The sequence below is a fragment of the Notamacropus eugenii genome, chromosome 1 (genome assembly GCF_028372415.1).
Source record: "Notamacropus eugenii isolate mMacEug1 chromosome 1, mMacEug1.pri_v2, whole genome shotgun sequence".
In the NCBI taxonomy this organism is placed as follows: Eukaryota; Metazoa; Chordata; class Mammalia; order Diprotodontia; family Macropodidae; genus Notamacropus; species Notamacropus eugenii.
In genome coordinates, this window is record NC_092872.1 from 291,540,273 (window position 1) to 291,561,847 (window position 21,575).

The 21,575-nt window shown below is 47.4% G+C and overlaps 1 protein-coding gene and 1 long non-coding RNA gene across 4 annotated transcripts in view; one reads left to right on the plus strand and one right to left on the minus strand.

The window, feature by feature from the left end:
* Positions 1 to 21,575, plus strand: part of ADGRA1 (adhesion G protein-coupled receptor A1) — a 282,987-nt gene that overhangs the window by 46,229 nt on the left and 215,183 nt on the right. For 2 of the 3 annotated variants that reach the window (XM_072629134.1, XM_072629135.1), the window contains exon 3: positions 17,904 to 18,029. The exons of the other annotated variant lie outside the window; for it this stretch is intronic. In XM_072629134.1, coding sequence (XP_072485235.1) covers positions 17,904 to 18,029 — 126 coding nt within the window. The remainder of the gene's footprint in view (positions 1 to 17,903; positions 18,030 to 21,575) is intronic. 3 annotated transcript variants of the gene reach the window in all.
* Positions 834 to 13,416, minus strand: LOC140517682 (uncharacterized). The gene is made up of 3 exons (XR_011971726.1): positions 12,718 to 13,416; positions 12,177 to 12,272; positions 834 to 2,274 (listed from the first exon to the last, which is right to left on the minus strand). It is a non-coding gene; the product is annotated as an uncharacterized lncRNA (long non-coding RNA).

Here is a 21,575-nt window from a genome sequence, read left to right on the forward strand (position 1 = left end):
GCAATTCCTTTTAAGTTATGCATAGAGTGGTGACTCGTGGTGGAGCCCTAGCCTTTGGGGTGAGAGAGAAGGAGAGAGAGAGAAAGAGAAAGAGAGAGGGAGGAGGAAAAACCTGGAGGGATCAAAGGCACACATTAGGCAGGCCACAGGCAAGCCAGAATTTGAACCCATACCTTCAAATCCCAAGTCTAGATCCATTCATGTCACACCGCATTGCTCTAGGTCAGATGAAGAAACATCTCGAGAAGAGGAGAATGTGTGTGGGGAGAACAGGGATCTGAAGGATTGTGGTGCTGCAGAGGGACTCCCTTCTCTGTTTGGCCACAAAGGACCAGAACTATACCTAGATATTGAGGGAGGATCTTCTTAGCAATCCAAGTCACACCCAGATGGAATGGGACTTGCCCTCACTGGAGACCTTACAGCAGGGTTTGGGTCCCCCTTTGCTGGGCATGTGGTTGGGGATTCTTGTTCCAGCTGGCTTGGTCCAGATGGCTCCCCTCCCAGCACTGATTCTGGGACCCTGCTACCCACCCCTCCCACACATACACATTATCATGCTCTCTTTGCTTGGCTTCTGAGATACTGATGTCATCCTTCCCCCTCCTGCTTCTTCCTCTCTTGACATTTTTCTCATTCACTGGTTTCTCGGCCTCCTCCAGTGTCTAAACTCAACTGGTTGCTGAATCCCATCCCAGACCCTTCTCTTATCCTTATTCCCTTTTTCCAGAATCTCCCTTGTTTACAAGGTCTCTGATCTTTTTTTATGTGAAGCCCCCCACCCACCTCTACTCTATGCTCCCATCTCCTTGGATATGGGTGAATAAGGTAGGCATAAACAGAATGTCCTGGGAGACTGAGGGTTAGCCCACTAAGGGCAGGTGCAGGATAACATGCTGATGGGTTTGTAGATCTGCCTCAGGGCTGGGGATCTGTATGGTTCTGGTCAGGGTAGGACTTCTCCCTTCTGCAAGGGAGGAGAGCAGGTCCTAGGTGCCAGCTCAGACCTGGGCTCCCAGATTCACCTGGCTTCGCTCTTTCTCTGATGGTTCCTTGAGGTCTCCTGTGGCTCCTTTCTCCATGGCTTCCCACTCAACCCTGCCACCATCTCTATGGATCTTCAGTCCCTCAATTCTCAGAGCCGAGGTCTGAGCTGGGAGCTAGGACCTGCTCTCCTGCTTTGTAGCTTCTCCTTACCCTGACTAGAATCATACAGATTCCCAGCCCCGAAGCAGAGGGCTGCAAACCCAACCAACACATTGTGGTTCTCACAGTGGCTTTTAGACAGTTCTTCCCTAATCCCCCTGGTTCAGGCTCCAGCCTCTTTTCCCTAGACCCACCAGCCCTGGTATTCCCTCTTCATATATTCTGTGCACCACCAGCACATGCATCCCCTTCAAACACAGCTTTATCAGAAACTCAAACAGCTCTGTGCTGGTCCTCAAAGACTCCCCACCTCCTCAGGCTTTCACTGAAGTCCACCCCCACTTACAATGAGATGCCACTGTCCACAGCTATTCCCCACCTCCTACTTCCCCTAAACTGGCTACCTCTGCTTAGCCCTCATGCATCTCAGACTTTCTGGTTACTATGCCTTCGTTGATGCTGGCCTCTGTGACCTTGGACTCCCTCTAGTCTAAGGAGAGTCCCTTCTACCATTCTTCCAACAAGGGGCTTTCCAGTCTTTGCTTGCAGATCTCCCTGCCTCCAGTGACACCCATGCTGCTTTTTCTACCTTTCATTGTGTTAGTCTTACCCTGAGCCCAAACTGAAGAATGTTTAGGAGCAAACGATGGGTCTTATGCTGCAGGAAAGCTCCATTCCTAACTAGATCTGGGAGAGCAGGTGACCCCAGATATTGGAAGCCTCTTGAGGGAGCACTGTTGTTCTCTCTGCCTCTTCTTTGGCCTGCCCTTCCCTCTGGAGGGTACGTTATGTGGTGTGGGGTCACTGGGGTATACCAGGACTGCAGTTTGGCTGAAGGGTCCTCCTGTCACACATTTGTACAGTAGACATCTGCTCTCCTGGTCAAACTTGAATGGAGAGCACTTACCTTCCATGGATCAGAAGAGAGCAGAGGGAGAAGGGAGTGTGTGCATTCCTGGGGGAAGGCATTTCTTTATGCCAGGAGCCATCCACAGAGACCCCTGCTCCTGCCAGCCTCCAGATGATTTCAGTGGAGCAAAGACTTCCCCATCTAATGGGATGCTTTTATATGGCAGAGAGTGATGAAAGCCGTGTGGTTTCAATCTAATTGAACTCTGAAGTTAAAATCTGTAATCAAAACAATAGATATTTGAGTAAAATGGAAGCCAGGAACATCACAGTGAGTCATGGGCAGGGCAGTTAGTGAATGAAAGGAGAAACCCAGTGCTGGCTGCCTACATTTCCTCTTGAGATATCCTTGACATATAAATTACTGGAGCAGAGGGAACATCGTAAATTCTGCATTTCTAAGGAGGCTGATTATGAAGTGAGCGCCTACACATCTCCTCCTCTGCATATGGTGGTGCCTTTGTACAGTTCTCCACACTCACTGCCTTGTTGAGTAGCAAAATCCTGACATCTCAAAGGCAGCCTGGCAGGAACTGAATTCATTCCCCATTGACAACTAGGGGATGTCACAGTGCCCACCCTGGGTTACCCTGCTTGAATCATTTAACCTCTGCCTCAGTTTCCTCATCTGTAAAATGGGGGTCATAATAGTTCCTACCCCACAGGATTGCCATGAGGGTGAAACAAGATAATATTTGTAATTTTCTTAGCAGAGTGCCTGGCACACAGTAGGTACTTAATAAATGTTTATTTCCTTCCTTTGTTCCAATGGGAAGGTAACAAACATTTAGATAGTGCTGGAGGGATGCCAATGCTGCAACCTGGAAACTTGTTGGTCTGGGGGAAATCTCATCACATATCCTCTCCAAGAGAACAGGAGTTGGACCCTTCCTGAGGATTACCTGAGTGGGGGCTCTGGAGTCTGGTGGAACATGCCCAAGCTTAATAAATTCCTTCTTGAGGAAAGATGTCCAAGGGCGAGTGAGGACACAGTAAGGGATGTCACGGTGTTTGCTGAACAGTGTTTGATCAAGGAAGAGTCACCCGGAGACACAGAAGCCATGCCTTTGTTTTTTCTTCACAGGAGTGTTTCAAGGATGTAGGAACTGTTTTGTGTGAACACTCCCTAATTGCCCTTCACTGCTAGAGATCACAGCCTCTCATGCCTCAGCAGTTCATTGATCAATAACATTCATTGAGTGCATCTGCACCACATAAAATTATAATAATAGCCAACACTTCCACAGCGCTTCTTTCTCACAGGGCCTGTGCTAAATGCTTTACAGTGATTACCTCATTTGATCCTCACAATAATCCTGGGAGATAGGTGCTGGCATCATAATTCTGGCTCTAACTCATTTTACAGATGAGGAAACTGAGGTAAACAGGGGTTAAGTGATTTGCCCAGGGTCACACAGCTAGTAAGCATGTGAGGCCATATTTATATCTGGGCTTTCCTGATTCCAGGTCCAGTGTTCCACCCAATATGTGACCATTCAGAAGTGAGACAGTCACTGACCTCATATACACAAATACACAGTAATTTGGGGAGGTCACTAACTGATTCTGGGGAATCAGAGAAGGTTTCTTGATAGAGATCACCCTTGAGATAAAAGTTGGAGAGAGCCAGAGCTTGTCAGAGGTGGACTCGAGGAAGGAGTGTGTTCCAGGCTTGGGGGTCAATTTGTGTGATATCAGGAGACAGGAACATCAAAGAGGCCAGTGTAGTCAGACCACAAAGGCCAAGGAGGGTCAGAATATGAAGGACTTTAAACGCCAAACAAGGAAGTTGCATCTTCTACAATCCACACTTCATACCTATGACTCAGGACTATCAGAGTGGCAGCTATGTGGAGGATAGATTGAAGAGGGGAGGGTACAGATTCAGGGACTGCAATGAGGAAGGTGGTGCCACAGAGGAGAGGTGATGAGGTCCTAAATGAGGATTGTCATATTGGGTCAAGAGAAGGAGATGACAAAGTCACAGAGGCAGAGACAAAGACAGATCTGGGGATGGATGCAAGATAGGCTAAGGAAGACGAATCAGCAAGACAACAACTGATAATTTGTGGGGTCAATGAGAGTAAAAAGTGCAGATGACTCCAGACCTAGGTGAATTTCTGAGGTCAAAAAGCAAATTCGTTGGATCTGAGTTGGAAAGAAAATCAGAGACTAATACTTATGTCCTTACCTGAACACAAACCTCCTTTCAAATCTATTTAACAAAGATCCATCTGGATTTTACCTAAAGACCTTCAGTAAGAAAACATCTACCACCTCCAGAGGGAGACTGTGCTGACGATAAAGAACTTCAATTGTGAGGAAAATGTCCCTAAGATCAATTCTCCATTTGCCTTTTTATCACTTCTACTCATTTTTCCTAGTTCTCTTCTCAGGAGCAAAGCAGAACAGGGAGAATCTTTCTGAGGGGTGTGACCCTTAAAATACTTGATGAGCTGGCAGAATAAGAAAATGTGTTTAAGTTCAATTTCTCTGCATTATCTCAAAAGAACAAGGAAGGCAAATAACATAAAGAAACAGCAATGGAGAGAATAAGAAAGAACTCATCACAAGAATTACAAAGTCTCATAGGCACCTGGTGATTTTCACATGGCAAGGGAATACATTTCTTATCCCACAAGATTATTCCTTATTCATGAGAAATGCAATAAATAATTGAAGTGTAGTCTCCAAAGCAATGGAGATCAGTTTATTGCTCCAAATAACACAGCCCACAAAGTTGAGCTTAATCATCTTTGAAAAAAACATTTATTTTCTATAAGTTGGAGGAGATCCTATCATTCCTTTTGAAGAAGTCAGAGGTATCAATAGGCATCAATATCAAATATTTGATATACTAACTCACCAAACAAAAGACACACAGGGAAAGTTGATAAGTTCACATAATTTTACAACAGATAACACTAGTTTCTGTTCTTTGTTGTTGCTTTTTGACTTCTCACTTTTTTGTGGGTCACTAAGAGAATAAAAAGAAAATATCTATGGACTAACATTAAAGAGGCAATCTGAAGGAAAATATCTTGCAATGGGATCTCACAGATAAAGGAATCTTTCTCCCCCTTGGAAAAGCAAATTGAGCTGGTTTTATCCTGCACCCAAAGGTAACAAGAAACATTTTTGGGGACATTTGGTCAGCTCGTGTTATGGTACACATGATGCATATTTGCAAAAAGACCACCACAAAAACATAATTATGACTGATTAAATAACGTCATTGCAGAGGATTAAATGGAGAACCTCAAAAACCTTTCTGATGAAGCCATCATATCCTCTCTATGCAGGAGCCTATGAGGGTGGCAGTAAAGCACCCACTGACTTGGGGGCATGAAGAACATCTGGGAAGGGGCATCACTGAGGCTGGATGCCTGGAAAGTTGGGTGTGGTGGGCCCCCCCACAGCCACAAAGCCAACTAGAGGCACTGGGGTCTTCAAGAGTCCTTGAGATGTAGAGAAGATGGAGCCCCTCTGTTGGTTTGATCTGAGCCCAAGCTAACTACCAGACTGCCTGGAAGATCTGGCATTTAACTTGTCGTGAGTCTACATGGGTGAAGGAGTGAAAATGGATGTTATGACCACAGCCCTTTGTTTTATTTAAAGGTAGATTCATGGTCAGAGAGGTGAAGAGGCTTAGGCTGGCTACTTGACTAATATGAAATGTAGAAGCAGAATGTTGACCTGAAGAAGGAGGGGAAGGATGGTGAAGAAGAGGGCAGGACAGGACAGGGATGAAGGAGTCTGAGAGTTCAGCCTCCAAGCCTGTACCTCTTCTCTTGCTTTGGTCCTGGGTTCTGTACCAGGCAGGCCTTTGCAAGCTTATAACTCTGTGAAGGCACAGATACATTTGAGTTTGATGTAAGGACCCTAGCTGGGGGCTGTCTGATGTGCCCTGGGCTCTAGGAGGGCAGCATAGAGGACTTCCCTCTTGCCAGGGGGCTATTTGTCAGCAAAAACTTGAACCTGAGCTAGATTAGCCTAGGGCCTTCTAGGGCCCTTCTGCCTCTGAAATGCCTGCTTTGTGAATTCCCATCTCCTCTATCCATCCAGTTCCATGGAAGAGAATCAACAGGGCCTAAACTGAAAGGAAATTCGCTAATGTAACCATCCCCACCAGAACCAGCTGGAAAAGCCCAGAACTGGCCTTGGGTCAATCTTACGTCAGGGACCTGTTGAGAGGAGCAGGCAGACGCCCCTGCCCACTCCCACAGTCTTCCAGAGATAACAGCCTACTGAATACTGCGCCCATCTTCAGAAACCTTCCAGCCTAAGATTGCAGCATGATCCCCATGCAGAAGGAGCTCAGCCCCATGACTGAGATTTACAAGAAGGAGGTGGGCAGCAGGTACACCCAGGGAAATCCAAGGAGGAAGAGGGAGGAGGAGGAGGAAGAGGAAGAGGAGAAGGAGAAAGAAGGAGAAGAGGGAGGAGGAAGAGGAGGCAGCAGCTGCCAGGCTGGAAGGGCAGGACTTTCCCAGGGGCTGGGGCTACATAGGAAGCTCACACAGACAAGTGAGAGTGTGAGACTGGGGCTCAGGACCATGGGAGCCATCTTCAAGGAGGGGTGAGATGTTCAAGAGAGAGGGACAAAGGGGCTGAAAAGAGACCCCAGAGAGAGGATGCCCACTGTCCGACAGATCGCCTGATCTTTAGCACAAAGTGGGGGCTGGGTCAGATCATTGAGACAGTCATCAGACCAAAGTGAAATGGGGAATTGGGGGACAGAGATTTCAGGGACGGGGCCATTGGATCAAGGGTGTGGAAAAAACTAGAGTGGTAAGAATCTTCAGGACCCTTCCCATCAAGCCCCTTCCCTCCTTTTAATTGAGACCAAATGAGAAATCACCCGAGTCACATAGAGGATCAAAGGTGGTCACATCTCTTACCCAAGTCTTCTGTCCCTAATTCTAAAGATTTTTCTGTGAACCTAACTGAAGGCAGCCCTCCCTCTCTCTCAAAAAAAAAAAAAAACAAAGTCAAGTGCAAGTCATGTCATCATTTCTGTGATGGCATGGTCTTCTTCGGCAACAAAGGACAAACGCACAACTGAAGGCAGGAAAAGAGCAGGGTTGGAATCCTGCTCCCTTACAGGAGGCCGACCCTGGTCTCCCCTGCTCATTAGTACTCCTGGTGCACACTTGCGTTAGCTGGGCTTTGTATCTGTTTTGTGTGAGTTCATGTGTACATTGTCTCCACTCCACTCCAGCAGACTAGGAGCTCTTGAGGGCAGGCACAGTCTAGCTTTGTCTTTGCATCCCTATTCCCCTTCTTTGTGTCTGGGCACACATAGGCCTCTCTTCAATATTCTCTGAGGCTCCAAGGAGACGGGGCTTGACCAGAGTCCCAGTCGTGGACTCCAAGGCTATTCCGGCACATAAGCACAGCCCCTGTTGTTCTGCATAGTGGCTCTCTCCTGACTTGGAACCAGAAGAACCAGTGGCTGGTGTGATATCATAATCACTGGCCACAGGGCTGATGCTCCTGGCTGGCTGCTGGTGGGTGGCACTGCCCTTCTGGCTGAACTCATACTGAGAAGATGCACCCTGCTTCTTTGATATGTGGGCCTCATCTCTGTCTCCTGTGATGCTGAGCACAGTGTGTGGACCAGAGAGGGCAGATGGTTCAATACAGAGGAAAAAGAGGCCTGGGTCTGGAGGCAGAAAAGACTAGGATTTGAATCCTGCTCCCTGGGGAATTATGGAAGGTCTGAACCTCAGTTTCCTCATCTGTAAAATGGGGATACTCAAACTTGCCTTGTCTATCTCCCAAGGTTTTTCTGAGGACTGAAAGTCATGATATGTATAAAAAATTTTATAAATTGTGAAGACCTATCAAAATGCGATCAGGTATTGAGTTTGCTGCATTCCTTCTCCTGTCTCTGGGCCTTTGCTTAGACTGTGCCTCATGCCTAGAATTCACTCCTTCCCCTCTGCCTCCACAATTCCTCTCTCCCTTTAGAGCTGAGCTCAAAGGCCACCTCCTACATGCAGCCATCTCTGCTGCCCTCAGGTTCTGGTGTACCCTCAATTATTTTGTATTTATTCTTTGCGTATTTTTATTTCACAGAGGGCACCTCAGACTATATCCTTTCACATTTCTGTATGTTCAAATTGTTTCCCAGAAAAAAAATTAACTTCCTTAAGAGTCAGGATGGGTTCATTTGGTCTCAGTGTTCCAGACTCTGAGTCCAGCACAGAGCTTGGCATACAGAAGTCACTTAATAGATGCTTAATGATAGATTGAAGTATTTGTTGAATGAATGTTGAAAAGCAGTGAAAGCAACAGCTGTGGCTCAATGGATGGAGCTCCGGGCCTGGAGTCTAGAAGACCTGAGTTCAAATCTAGTTTCAGATGCTTACTAGCTGTGAGATTTGGGGCAAGTCACTTAACCTTTGTTTGCCTCAGTTTCCTCTGCTGTAAAATGGAGACCATAATGCATTTACCTCCCCAGGCTGTTGGGAGGATCAAATGACAGAATATTGTAAAAAGCACTGAGCATGGGGCCTGGCACGTAATAGGTACTGGTATCAATTAATAAACATTGGTTAAGGGTCTGTTATGTGCCAGGCCCCATGCTAAGCAGTGAGAGAGTCAAAAGACAGTCCCTGACCTCCGAGACAACTGAAGGGCTCAGGACAGTAAGAGGCTAATTGTGGAAACTGAGGGAATCCACAGACTCCATCTTGTGACTCAAATCTGGAGTGAACCCAGCTCCCTTTATGTTCAGTGATGGGTCTAGTCTAATTTCTGTCTTGTGAGAAAACTTTATTCAATTGTGGGAATTGAGAGGAAATTTTATTGTGTTGTTTAAATCTGTCCCTGTGTGGCTGGGAAACTGGATCCCCTCTCCTGGCTTCTGAGAGATCCTTAACCAAGGATCTTGATTATGTTGACCAAAAAGCTGTTCAGATCCAAAGGCTGATCCAAGGAGTTTTCTCACAATTATACATCTCAAGCAGTCTACATGTCTTAACCTGAAAACTGGTGCCATATGAGGCAATCAGTTACTATTTCCATATTCCTTTGATTAATGCATGTTCACAGACACTTGCAGGGAAGGGGATGCCTCTTTTTCTGATTTCAGGGAGTTTCACCTGTTCACTCTCCCGAAAAAGTCCCTAATCTTTCCCCCAATTAGAAATCAGATTACCGAATGAATTATTTCCTTTTAATTAAGTGGCCTTATTTGATTAATTGTTTTCAATGTATAAAAGTCTGTCTATGCCTGTGTTTGGGGTCCAGACCTAAGCTGAGGAGGTCTTCTCCTGGTTTGTGAGTGAGAACTAACATCGCTTAATAAACTGGAATACTCAGAAGTTCAGACCTTTGTTTCCTCAGTCATTTCATCCTTCACCCACTGTACCTCAAGGAGCTTACAATTGAATGACTGGGGAGACAATAAGCAGATAGTCATGCACAGACAAGCTCCATACAGGATAAATCAGAAATAATTAACCAAGGGAAAGCACTAGAATTTAGAGGGATAGGGAAAGGCTTCCTGGAGAAGGTGGAGTTTCAGTTGGGTCTTAAAGGAAACCAAGGAGGTCAGTAGTCAGAGAAGAGGAAAAAGAGCATCCAGGCAGGGGAACAATGAGGGAAAATGCCAAGAGTCAAGAGATGGAGGGCTCTGTTCATGTAACAGCCAGGAGTGTCAAAAAGTGTGTGAGTAGGAGTGAGGAGGTTGAAGGCTGGAAAGGGAAAAGGGAGCAGGTTATGGAGGGCTTTGAAGACCAAACAGAGCATTTTGTATTTGATGCTGGAGGCTCTAGGGAGCCCCTGGAGTTTACTGAGTAGGGGGTGACATGGTCAGACCTGCCCCCTTTAGGAAAATCACTTTAGTGATTGAACAGAAGTAGAGTGGAAAGCCTAGAAGCAGGATGACCCTCCCCAGAAGCTACTGCAATAGTCCAGATCTGAGGAGATGAGGGTCTGCACCAGTGTGGGAGAAGAAGGGGAGTATCCTAGAGAGTTTCAGGGGTGAAATCAACAAGAGATGCTGCAGAGGTGAAGTCAACAAGAAATGGTGCACAGGTGAGATCAACAAGAGAGGGTGCACAGGTGAAATCAACAAGAGAAGGTGCACAGGTGAAATCAAGAAGAGATGGTGCACAGGTGAAATCAAGAAGAGATGGTGTACAGGTGAAATCAACAGATGCTGCACAGGTAAAATCAACACGAGATGGTACACAGGTGAGATTGACAGGACTTAGATCCATATTGGATCTGGGGGGTGAGAGATAGTAAAGAATCCTAGACTGGGAGTCTGAGGGACTGGGAGGATGGGGGTGCCCTTGAGAGTAATAGGGAAGGGAAGGGGGGGATGGTAGGAAGAAAGAAAATCAGTTGTGTTTCGGACACATTGAGTTCAAGATATCTACTTCCACTTTGAGATTCTGAAAGGCTGTTGGAGATAGGAGATTGGAGGTCAGCAGAGAGACTAAGGCAAGAAAGGTAGATAGATCTGAGAATTATCAGCCTAGAGGTGATCATTAAATCCATGGGAACTGTTGAGATCACCAAGTGAAGTTGTATAGAGGGAGAAGAAAAGGCACAGAATGTAGCCCTGAGGGGCACTCATGCTTAGAAGGTATGATCTGGAGCAAGATCCAGCAAAGGAGACAGCAAGGAAGTGGCCAGAGAGATAAGAGGAGAATCAGGACAGAGAGGGGTATCCCCGAGACCTAGAGAGAAGAGAGGATCTAGGAGGAGAGAGTGACCTACAGTGTCAAAGGCTGCAGAGGGATCAAGCAGGATAATGATTGAACAAATGTCACTGGCTTTGGTAGCTAAGACATTACTGGTGATTTTGGAGAGGGCAGTTTGGATGGAAAGATGAGGTCATAAGCCAGCTTGAAAGGGGTGAAGGAGAGAGTGAGAGGAAGGAAAATGGAGGCACCACTTGTAGATGCCCTTTTTGAGGAGTTTAGCTACAAAGGGCAGAACAGAGACAGGATGATTGTTAGCAGGGATGGAAGGGTCAAGGGAGATCCTTTTTCAGAATAGGGGAGACAAGAGGCACATTTGTGGGCAAAATGGGAGGAGCCAGTAGAGATAAGTGAAAGGGGGAATGACAGAGGGAGCAATCTACTGGAGGAGACAGAGCGGGATAGGATCACTTGAGAAGGCAAAAGGATTGACCTTGGTAAGGAGAAAGGCCAGTTCATCATGTTAGACAGGAGTAATTATGGAAAGCACCTGTGTGATAGGAGAGGAGGAAGTTCACCATGAGTGGTCTCAATTTCTTCTGGAAAATAACAGTGTCAGATGAAAGAGTGTAGAGGAGAGGGAGCTATGGGAGATTTGAGGAGGGATGAGAAGATTGGAAGAGCCACTGTGGAGAAAGGGACAGGGAGCTGATAAGGTTGGTGTGGTAGGATTGCCTGGCAGTGGTGAGAACCTAGCTGAGACTGCATAACATCAGTCTGTAGTAGACCAAGTTGTGCATTTTTCTCCACCTTCATTCAGCAGTGCATGTGTAGAATTAGATATTTATTCCCTCATGGCTTAAATTAAGCCATGTTCTAGATAGGAAATTCAGGATTCTATAGAGTAAGACCAATACCATATATAGCACCACATCATCAGTTGAGAAATCCTCTAATTGTTTTGAATTTTCATAGTGACAGTCACAAGTTAATAGAGTAAAACCTGATTGGAATGAAAATGCTGAAAGTAATTTAATCAGCATTTGTATTTCAAGTCAGAAGCTCTTCAGGGAGATTACATGGAAAGTTTGTGAGCCTGGATGCCAGAGGCCCTGACTGTGTGAGACAAGGACATAGTGTAAGTGTGAGAGGCCCTGACTGGGTAAGATGGGACTACACAGCAGTTTCCACCTCATCCAAGCTCTTTTCTTATTTGTTCTAAGCCCCACTTTATATTTTGCTTTGGGTTTTGCTTGAAAATCCCATCCCCCTTTTGTACTTTATTGTACTTTTCTTCTTCTTCCTTTGCTTGCCTTGCCCTTAAAAGCCTCATTTATGTGCTGTATAAATCCATAAAATTTCTCTCCAGTCACTTTCGGTATTGCTCTCCAGGTATGACTCCTCTCTGGTGATCTGTCCCATTCTGGGCAGGGAAGGAGACCACTGTTTTCTAGGACTCACCTCTCACTGGCGCCGGTGACTCTGGTCATGTCTGTAGAATGTCCTCGGGGAGACTCATTTTTGTCCCATCATACAATGGCAGCAATAACACACCAGCTGTATCAGGGCCAGAAACAGAGAACAGAGATGGTGTGGTTCTTACCTACTGCGTGGATGGGGGCCAGGGAGGAGGCCTTCTAGGCCTGTCTGCTGTTGAGTGAGGTAGAAGGCCTCTGCCTCTCCCAGGAAGGACCCTTCTTCCTGCAGTAAGGGGTCAGAAGGGGAGTTCTGAGGGCTCTTGGCCTTAGCTGCTAAATGCTCTCTCCCATTACTTGTGGGGTGAATAAATAGAGGTGGGGGAAAGGCTGCCCACAGAGGCGAGTGCCCCAGATCAGCCCTGGGCAGCTTCTCAAAGAGAATACATGCAGTGTAGTACTTGCTCTCAGAGGTGTCTAGGGAAAGCCTTCCTAGGAGTCATAGCCATGCACTGAGACCCGCATGGGAGCCCCCTCACTCTTAGGTTTTGTGGGATGTCGAGCTCCCAGGAATGAATCAGACCCACCTCTCCTCAAGCACAAGGTCTGTGTTTGAAAATATCACAAGAAGAGATGATGTCCTGGCACAAGCTGCAGGGGACCTCTAGGATGTGGGGGAACTGAGCCTGGCAGCCACTCGATCTTTCAGAGATGACTGCCCCTCCAGTCCCCTCCCTGCGGCCTAAATCTCCAGTGTCATCACTAGTTTAAAGGAAGCTGCTTTGGAATTGAAAGGGAACAGAGATGGATCCCAGATGTTGACACAGGTCAGGAAGTCACAATACAAGGGGATGGAGAGCCCTGCGACCCCAAGACATTTATTAGCATCAGAGTGGAACCAGAAAGATGAGTGGAACCAGAACGATGAGCAGAGGCTGGGCTGGGCGGGCTGGGAGGAGCTAGGAGGAGCTGGGCGGGGCTGGGAGGAAGTGGGCGGGGCGGGGCTGAACTGGGAGGTGCTGGGCGGGGCTGGACTAGGAACTAGGCGGGGCTGGGAGCAGGTGGAGGAGCTGGGAGGAGTTGGAGGGGGGCTGGGAGGCGTTTGGAGGAGGGCTAAGAGGGCCCAGGTGCTTCGGGAAGGGACCAGTGTGTGGAGTACCGCTGCAGGAAGGCCCTTCATGCCCTTGGCCAATTTCTGTTCCTCCTCGCTTCGTCTCCAGAAGCCAACGGGAGGATATGGGAGGGGTACTTTGTAAACCTCAAAGCTGTTGGAGGCGTGAGAGGTACTGTTATTATTAGTCCAGATGCTGTGAACATGTTGTCATAGCAACCGGTGAGCATCGAGACCCTGACAGTGAAGAGAGAAGGGCCAGCCATTGGGGGGGGGGGGGGGGTTGGAAATTGGCAAAGATTTTCTTCCTTTGGAAGAAACTGAAATCTGAGGCTGCAGGATGAACACTGAGAGGTTTCTGTGCATCCTATACCAGATCTTGGGAGGACCTCAAAGACCAGTGAGTTCAAGGAGGGGGAACCTGAGGCACAGGAGGGGGAAGGGAGTTGCTTAAGGGCACACAGGTAGAAAATACTAGTTTGGTTTTTTGGATCAATTAACCTACAATATTTATTTAGCTACTACTGTGTGGGATATTGTGCTAAACATCAGTGATCCAAAAAGAAGAGAGATCCTGCTTTCAAGGAGATGCTTGAATCTCTCTCCCCTTAAAAACTAAAAAAAAAATGTTCTTTTTATATTATTCTGAACTCGGTAAATAGTATCAAACAGCAATTCCCAAACACAAAGGACAGGAAAAAAAGGCTTGTGACCAACCTTGGGCATGTCTCTACATGAAATTGAATGCAGTTGCCTTCTCTTCTCCACGAGCTAGTTCTTTTTCACATTTTCCCTTTTCTTGGCATCACTATGAAGGCTGCCCTCTGTCTCCCATAACTCTTCCCCGCTGCACTCCCCCTCAAAAAAAAAGCTTTCCCATATAGTATGGAAGTGTAGCCAAGCAAAGCCCTAAATCCATACCTGAGATTTCAGTCTGCAGCCTGAGTCCATCTCTTTTCTCTCTGGACTGAGCGGATGCAGAGGAACCTAGATGCAAGTAGAAGGCACCACAGTGAAGGGAGTGCTAGACCTGAGTTTAAATCCTCCCTCAGCTACTTAGTAGCTTGTGACTCTGGGCAAATTGCCTCAGTTTCCTCATCCATAATATGAGGGTGTTAATAGCACTTACTTCCCAGAATTCTTGTGAGGATACAATGAGATAATATTTGTAGAGGTCTTTGTAAATCTTAAAGTACCCTATCAATGCTAGACATTATTAATATTATGCTCCTCTGGAAGGCAGGTTGGTCGTTGCAGGGAGCAGAGTTGTTCACTTTTTCAGAGGTGCTGTCCTTTACATTGTTACAATATAGATTGTTCTCCTAGTTCTGCCTGCTTCACTGCATCAGTTCAGTTCATGTTCATCTTTCCAGTTTTCTTTAAAATACCTCTTTTGGTCATTTCTTCAGCACAATAGCATTCTATTCCATTCCATAACAATGGTAGCTAGTATTTATAAAGTTCTTTAAAGATTCTAAAGCACTTTACAAATATCTCATTTGATCTTTACAACAACCCTGGGATGTATACTGTTATTATCCCCCTTTTACAGGTCAGAAAACTGAGGCAAAGAGTGGTTAAGTGACTTGCCTAGGGTCACACGACTGATTCCAACACCTAACTAGTTCAGCCTGGCTTATTCCGAGGGAGAATCAGGCTCCTGGCCTGCCGAGCCGTGAAGTGAGCCCTGGATAGATCGCTCGATGAATCTGCTGCTATAACTTAAGGCTGGGAAGGTTGGGTCCCACAAAGGCATGCATTCAAGGCTGTCTCCATTCAAATCCCCACCATTTGGCCCAATCAGCCGCCAATCTGCCATAATACCATTAAAAAGGCCTCCTCTGCAGCTGGGGAAACCAGAGCTAGGTGAGAGGAAAGCCTCCAGCTTTCAGCCCCGACTCACTCTCACCTCCTTCCTATGAGTGGGGAAGAAGACCACCAGCTGGGAGAGGAAAGGAAAACAAGCCTGTGTTTTCTTTCCATCTCACTTGATGGACTTTCCCCAAGAGGCTGGGGAGAGCTGGAGCTCCTGATGCCTCTGTCAGGAGAGACTGGTTAATGAGGCCGGGGAAGGGGATGGGCCAGACTGTGTTCTCAGAGGTTCTTGGCTTGGGTTTGAAAATACCTTTTTAAAGGAAAGTTTCAGAATTTGAGGAAGGAAAAATATTGATGTTTCCTAAATGCTTGGCTTGGGCATCTGACCTGTTCTCCATTAATGAGCTGGGCCCCTCCTAGAGGGAGGGAGCTAGACAAGGCAGGGACACTTGGCTGTGGGAAGGTGCTGCCCTGACTCTGTTGCCCACTAAGGGCATCTCTCTGTAGGACCAGGACTTGAGAGGCTTTGACTTTTTCCTGTTTGGAGAAGCATCACATCCACAAAGCACTTAGTGCCCAGCACGTAGTGAGTGAACACATTATACATGCTCATTCCCTTCTCTACCCCACCGTTTGTACAGCTATTCGAGTCACCAAATGATCTGTCATTTACCCAGTATTTATAACAAGTATACTGGACACCAGGAGTTGTGCTGAGAGCTGGTGATACAGAGACAGAAGGGAAACAGGACCTGCCCCTCAAGGGGCTATCAAGGAAGACAATGACATAAACATGTAGATACAAAGTAACCACAAAGTGGTACAAACTAATTTGGGAGGAAATTGACAGCTGACTGAGGGTGTTTCTGGCATGGGGAACAGGCAGTGCAGAGGTGTGGAGGTCAGAGATGGCATGTCCTGTATGAAAAGTCAGAATGGAGGGACTGTGTGAAGAAATGATATGTCATAAGTCTGGAAAGGTAGTTGGGGGCATGATGAGAAGGGCTTATGCCAAGCAAAGGAATTTCTCTTTGATCCTAAAGGCAAGAGGGAGTCCCTGGCATTTGTTGACCAGATTTGTTGGGTTCAGACAGACATGTGCTGGCAGTAAAGCTCCCAGTGGGGAGCTGGCCATGGTGGTGGTGCACCTGTTCCTGGAGAGGCTGGTGCTGGTGGATTACCTGAAGGGAAGATGGGCCAAAACTGTTTGGGCCTTAAGTGAGCCCAGCATCTATCTATAGACCAGACCCCAAACAGATGAGGTCACCAGGCCATCCATCCATTCATCTCTCTCCATCAAGGCACAGAGAGGATGCATCTGCATTCCCACCTGCCCACCTGGTAAGACTGTGATTGATTCTTTATAGAATATTGATGGTTTCACACAAGACATGAGGCAGCCAACTTATGAGACAAGCTCCCAGAAAGAAATAATGGTTTGTAGATGATAGGAAAGGAGGGAGCAGGGAAGGGGGAAGAGGAGACTTATTTTTATGCAGGGGTCACAGCTTGGAAGAGACTGTAGATAAACAGGGGACTTGGCTAAGTATGCCTGAGACAGGCACAAGGAGTGTGCAAGCTCACTTTGTCATCCCTCCCAGCCCTGCTCCTTGGGATTCCTCTGGCTTACACCCCACAGAACTGAGTTTGAGAGCTCAGAAGTACTCTGGGACCTCTGAGCCTCTCATCTCCCCTCCTCAATTCAGTTCAGCCCATGGGAATATCCTCCAGCCATTCCACCTTTCCAGAGGCCCAGAACCTCAAGGTGCCAGGACCAAAACAAAAACTCTCACATTGACCCTGACTTGTATGAGCTTTTACTCTCCTGGGGAATAATATCTCTGCCTATAGCCAAGAGAAAAGATGGGCTTGTCATCACTTTTGAAAGGTGCAAAAATATGAAGACTGGGAAATTCCAGCCGAGTGATGTAGAGACTGTCAAACCTTGGAGAGAGTTGTGTCTGTTGGGATGATGGAGTGAAAATCTGATTCACAGGAACTGAAGAGTGAGTGGGAGGCTGGGGAAGCGCATTGCCCAGTCTTCGGGAGAGCCAGACCAAGAAAGGGATGAGAGTTATAGGGACAAACTCTGAGAGGAGATGATGGGGTCAGGTGGAGGGTTTTAAGGGGTGGAAAAGACCTAGAAGGAGCCAGTGAATGGAGAAAACTTAAGTACCTGCTACCTTAGAGGCAGCATGGTACCTCAGAGATGATGTCAGACCTGGAGTCAGGAAGATGGGTTCCAATCTCTCCTCAGACACTCATTCATTAGTCACTATAGGAAAGTCACTTCTCTCTGTGTACCTCAGTTTCCTCATCTGTATGGGGGACTGGACTTGATGACCTGTGTCCCTATGCAGGTAGTGCCAAGTAGGGACCAGCCCAAGAGTTCTAGTGGGTGTGGGTGTGTCCATTCACAAAGGAGACGCCTGCCAAAGTCAAGGGCTGCATGCCCCTTCAGGGACATCATCTGGGGTCCCTCACTCTCCCCATATTGCTGAGTCCAGTCATTTCTGTTTTGTATGTCATCCTTCTCTCATTGTCCGTCCCATGGACCTTCATGACCTGAGCCTGGAATCTGTTCCCCTGCCTCAAGGCTCTCCCCACTACAGTCTGTCCTCCACACTGACAAGGTGGTTCTGCTAAGGTGCCAGTCTGACCACATTACTCCCTTACTCAGTAAACTCTAGTGGCTCCCTATTACCTCCAGGGTCAAATAAAAAATCCTATGGCTTTAGAAGCTCCTAACAATCTAGCCAGCCCCCCTTCCTTGGCTCATTACATATTACTCTCCCCACACAGTCTACCTTCTAGTAAAGCTTACATCATGCCATTCCCTACACACAGTGCTGGCCACTCCTCATGGCTGGAATGCTTTGTGTCCTCATCTCTCTCTCTGAGAACCCTCAGCTTCTACCAAGTTCCAGCTCAGAGGACACCTACTACAGGAGTCTTTCCTGCCCTGCCCTCCAGGTTAGTGGATTTACTCATCTGTGTTTCTAACGCCCCCAGTCCCCCACCATGAGACCTATGGGATGGAAGCCCCTTGAGACCAGCCTGTCTCACTCACTTTGCAACCGCAGTGTCTGGCACAGAGCAGACACTTTTTAAAGGCTTGGACATTGGAAGCAAAGCACTGACAATGACTGTCATTTGTGACTCAACAAGGCAGTGGGACCCTGCATCTCTCTTCCTGACAGAGTATCAGGAAAATGGTAAAATCCAAATGGGAGCAGTTTTTATCTCTCAACCATGAGAGTCAGAGGCTGCTCTGTCCCAGGCTATGGGGCATATTCCCTCCCCAGGCACATCCCTGGCACCAGAAACCTGGAGATTAACACCCCCAATTGAAGCCTCATCATTTCCTTGTGGACTCTTTCTGATCAGAGATGCTTCTGATCCATGGCACCCAAGATGTTTGTGATCTTAGAGTGGCTCCTGGGAGAAGCCTTATCTCTATTTGGACCTCACAGCCACTTGTCCCAGATTTTATTTCCCCAACGCTTTGGATCATTGAATTTTGCTTTAAAACAAACAAATGAACAACAAAGCCCCTCCCCATTATGGTTCAGGTGCTGAGAAAAGCTCTGGGTTCTCCTGGGCAGACTTCAGCCTCACTTTAGCTGGCTTCAGGCCACTCTCTATATCTCATGTTGGGCTCTATTTTATTCATTTAAGGGAATGTGTAACTGCATAACTCTAATGGAGCTTTTAAAACCGTTACAATCATTTGGGGAAACATTACGCTTTCACAAAAGTGGAGAACGTCCATTATGCACCTTGGGGGTCTTTGTAGCTTGTGATTTATGGCATTTTTGTTACTAAGTGGACTTAAATCTCTCCATTGAAAGGGCCAGGCTCACCACTGATGTGCATTTACTTTGTAAGGCTCTGTCTGAGCAGAACCAGGAGAAGACTTCAATGGAAACTTTCCAATGTTTTACATTCTTTCCATAGAAAGTTTTTGTGAGTAATGGAGGTGCCAAGGCTCTCTGGGCATGAATAACAATGGAAAACAGAAGGCAGGTGGGCATTTCAGGAAAAGCCTGCCCTGCCCAGCAGTTGGCACCACTCCTACCTAGGAGTTGAGCCAAAGGTCTCATCAGAGTCATGAGTCAATCTGATCCAAGTAAGCAAGCATGCATTAAGTGCCTGCTGTGTACCAGCATTGAGTTAAGGGCTGAGGACACAAACATACACATGCAACCCTCAACAAGCCTGGGCAGAAATCACATGCCTATAAATGTGATCAAATTCTCTCCAGTGAATGCAGAATCCCTCTTGAAATCTATCCTTGTCTATATCCAAAATAAATGCAAAATGATCTGGTATCCAGAATGGACTCTGAGAGGGACCAAGGGCTTCCAAGAGACAGAAGTGAGGAGGGAGAGCCCTGCAGTGGCATGGAGGCTGGAGATGACATTGTGAATAGGAAGTCAGCTGATCTGAGGCAGACCTGGAGTGCAGGGGGGAGTGATGGGAAGGAAGGTCAGCTAGAGTCAGATGGAGAAGGGTTTTCAAGATCAGAAGAGTGGAGTTTGTATCTAATCCTAGAAGCACTAGGGACTCATGGAAGATTCTTGCCCAGGGAAGAAGAAACATCTCTCAACCTGTGTTTTAGGAGATTACTTGGCCATTGTAGGCAATGATAGGGAAAGGAGAGGAGTGGGGAATATGAATAAAAGCGTAGCTCCCGCTTATGGAGAGAATATCTGAGATTTTACATGGGGGTTGTTGTTTTCTGTTCCCTCCATTTCCAGGGCATCCTGAGCCTTCTTCCTCCCAGACAGCCATCCTTTCCAAGCTCCCTGAGCAGGGCAAACAGGCGGTGAGACAGCTACCCAGAATGTCTGGATGGAAGAGGAGAGAAGGACAGGGGCCAGAGTCACAGATGTCAAGTTTGGGAAGTGATGGGGAGGAAAGAAGGGTGATCCTTGTCTTTCATTGCTAGATCAAAGCCCCTTGAGCCCCTGTGGCCCCAGAGGACTTCTCAGAGACCAAAGTGTATGTTGAGGGTAGGGGTGGGTGAGTTTTGGCTTCATGTATGAAAAGCTTCCTTAGATCTAGACTTGCTGTCCAGGGATAGGGAGAGCATTCTAGCTCAGGTGCAAGAGTTCCTCTGGGGGGCTGGGACCTCCAGCTCTGAGGTTTTCTGATTCTCTAACTCTTTCTGCTTGTTCCCACACCCCACTCCCCTTATTTATGGCTGTTCCTAGCTCCTAGTCTTCTTGTCCTCATTCGTTACCAGAACTTCTCAGTCTACAAAGATCACTTGTGGAAAACCAGCCCCTCTGTGCCACCCCTACTCCATCTGAGGTCTCCTCCTGGCTGTCCCCCACCTAGAGCTGTTAACAAGCCCTTGTCTGCTCCTCAGAATCCACCCACTACAATGCCTACTGGGCCTTACCCCTACTTAAATAGAATCTGGCCCTCAAGCTGTGTGGATCCCAACTGGACAAACCTGCCAACCCAAGCTGGGGTCTGAGCCCCTGGGCTTACTGGGCAGCTACAGCTATAGAGCTCCTTCCAGGTCGGCAACATTCCCAGGGGGCCCAAGGCAGTCAGGTTTCCTTCCTCTCCTCCTCACCATCCTCCTTGAGTGAGTTCCCCAACTTTGGGGATTGCTCTGCCCCACCCCTCCACACCAATGGTGACCCACGGTCACTCCAGGGGTGGCTGTGATCTAGCCTGGGAAGTACTTTGGGAAGGCCAGTCTGGAATGGAGAAACAGGGACCCCTTGCCCATTTCCTGTCTTGTTGGATTCAGTGACTAGTCAGATATTTTCCCTCTTCATTATGGGGAAGCTGCTGACCCCAAAGGCCCCTTTGTTTGTGATGCTGCTGGACAAAGCTGCTGTTACTTAGCACTGGGTTTGAAGGGACTATATCCCAACATGGGTTCCTATGGAAGGTTCATACTGAGCGAGGAGGGGCATCTTATAGTTGGACCATTGACTTTGAGTCCCTTTCCCCTGAGTCTGCCAGGACTTCTGGGGCAGCTCCCGCACCTCCTTGTGTCTAGTTCAACACTCTGTAGGCCTTGGGATATGATAGGCCATCACTATAAGAGCCCCTCTTTGTGACTCAGCTGAGTCCTATGCTCAGACATAGTGGGCATGCAGTGGGGAGTCTGGCTACCACTATTGCCCGATGTGACCCAGTGTGAGTAGCTGCTGTGGCAGGACACAGAGTGACCAAAGGGGGCCCGGTTCCTGCCCAACCAGCCTGCTGCCCTCCTCCTTGGGCCTGAGATGACCTGTGAATGCCAATGCCCTGGCTCCTCTCCCTTCTGTGCTCTCCTGGATGGTCTCTAGGACCCCACCTAGGACATGATGCTGATGTGTGGGCTGCTGAATATTGTTCTAAGTCAGTTGTCAAGAGAAGCCCAATAAGCCTTTGTATTCTGACAGAAGTCTGCTGCTGGCCCAGCTTCCATGTGACTCTTCCTAGTGAAAATCCCTACCTCGGGTGTATTTTTCCAGATTTTCCTAGCTCAGTGACTGGGTGCCTGATAAGTAA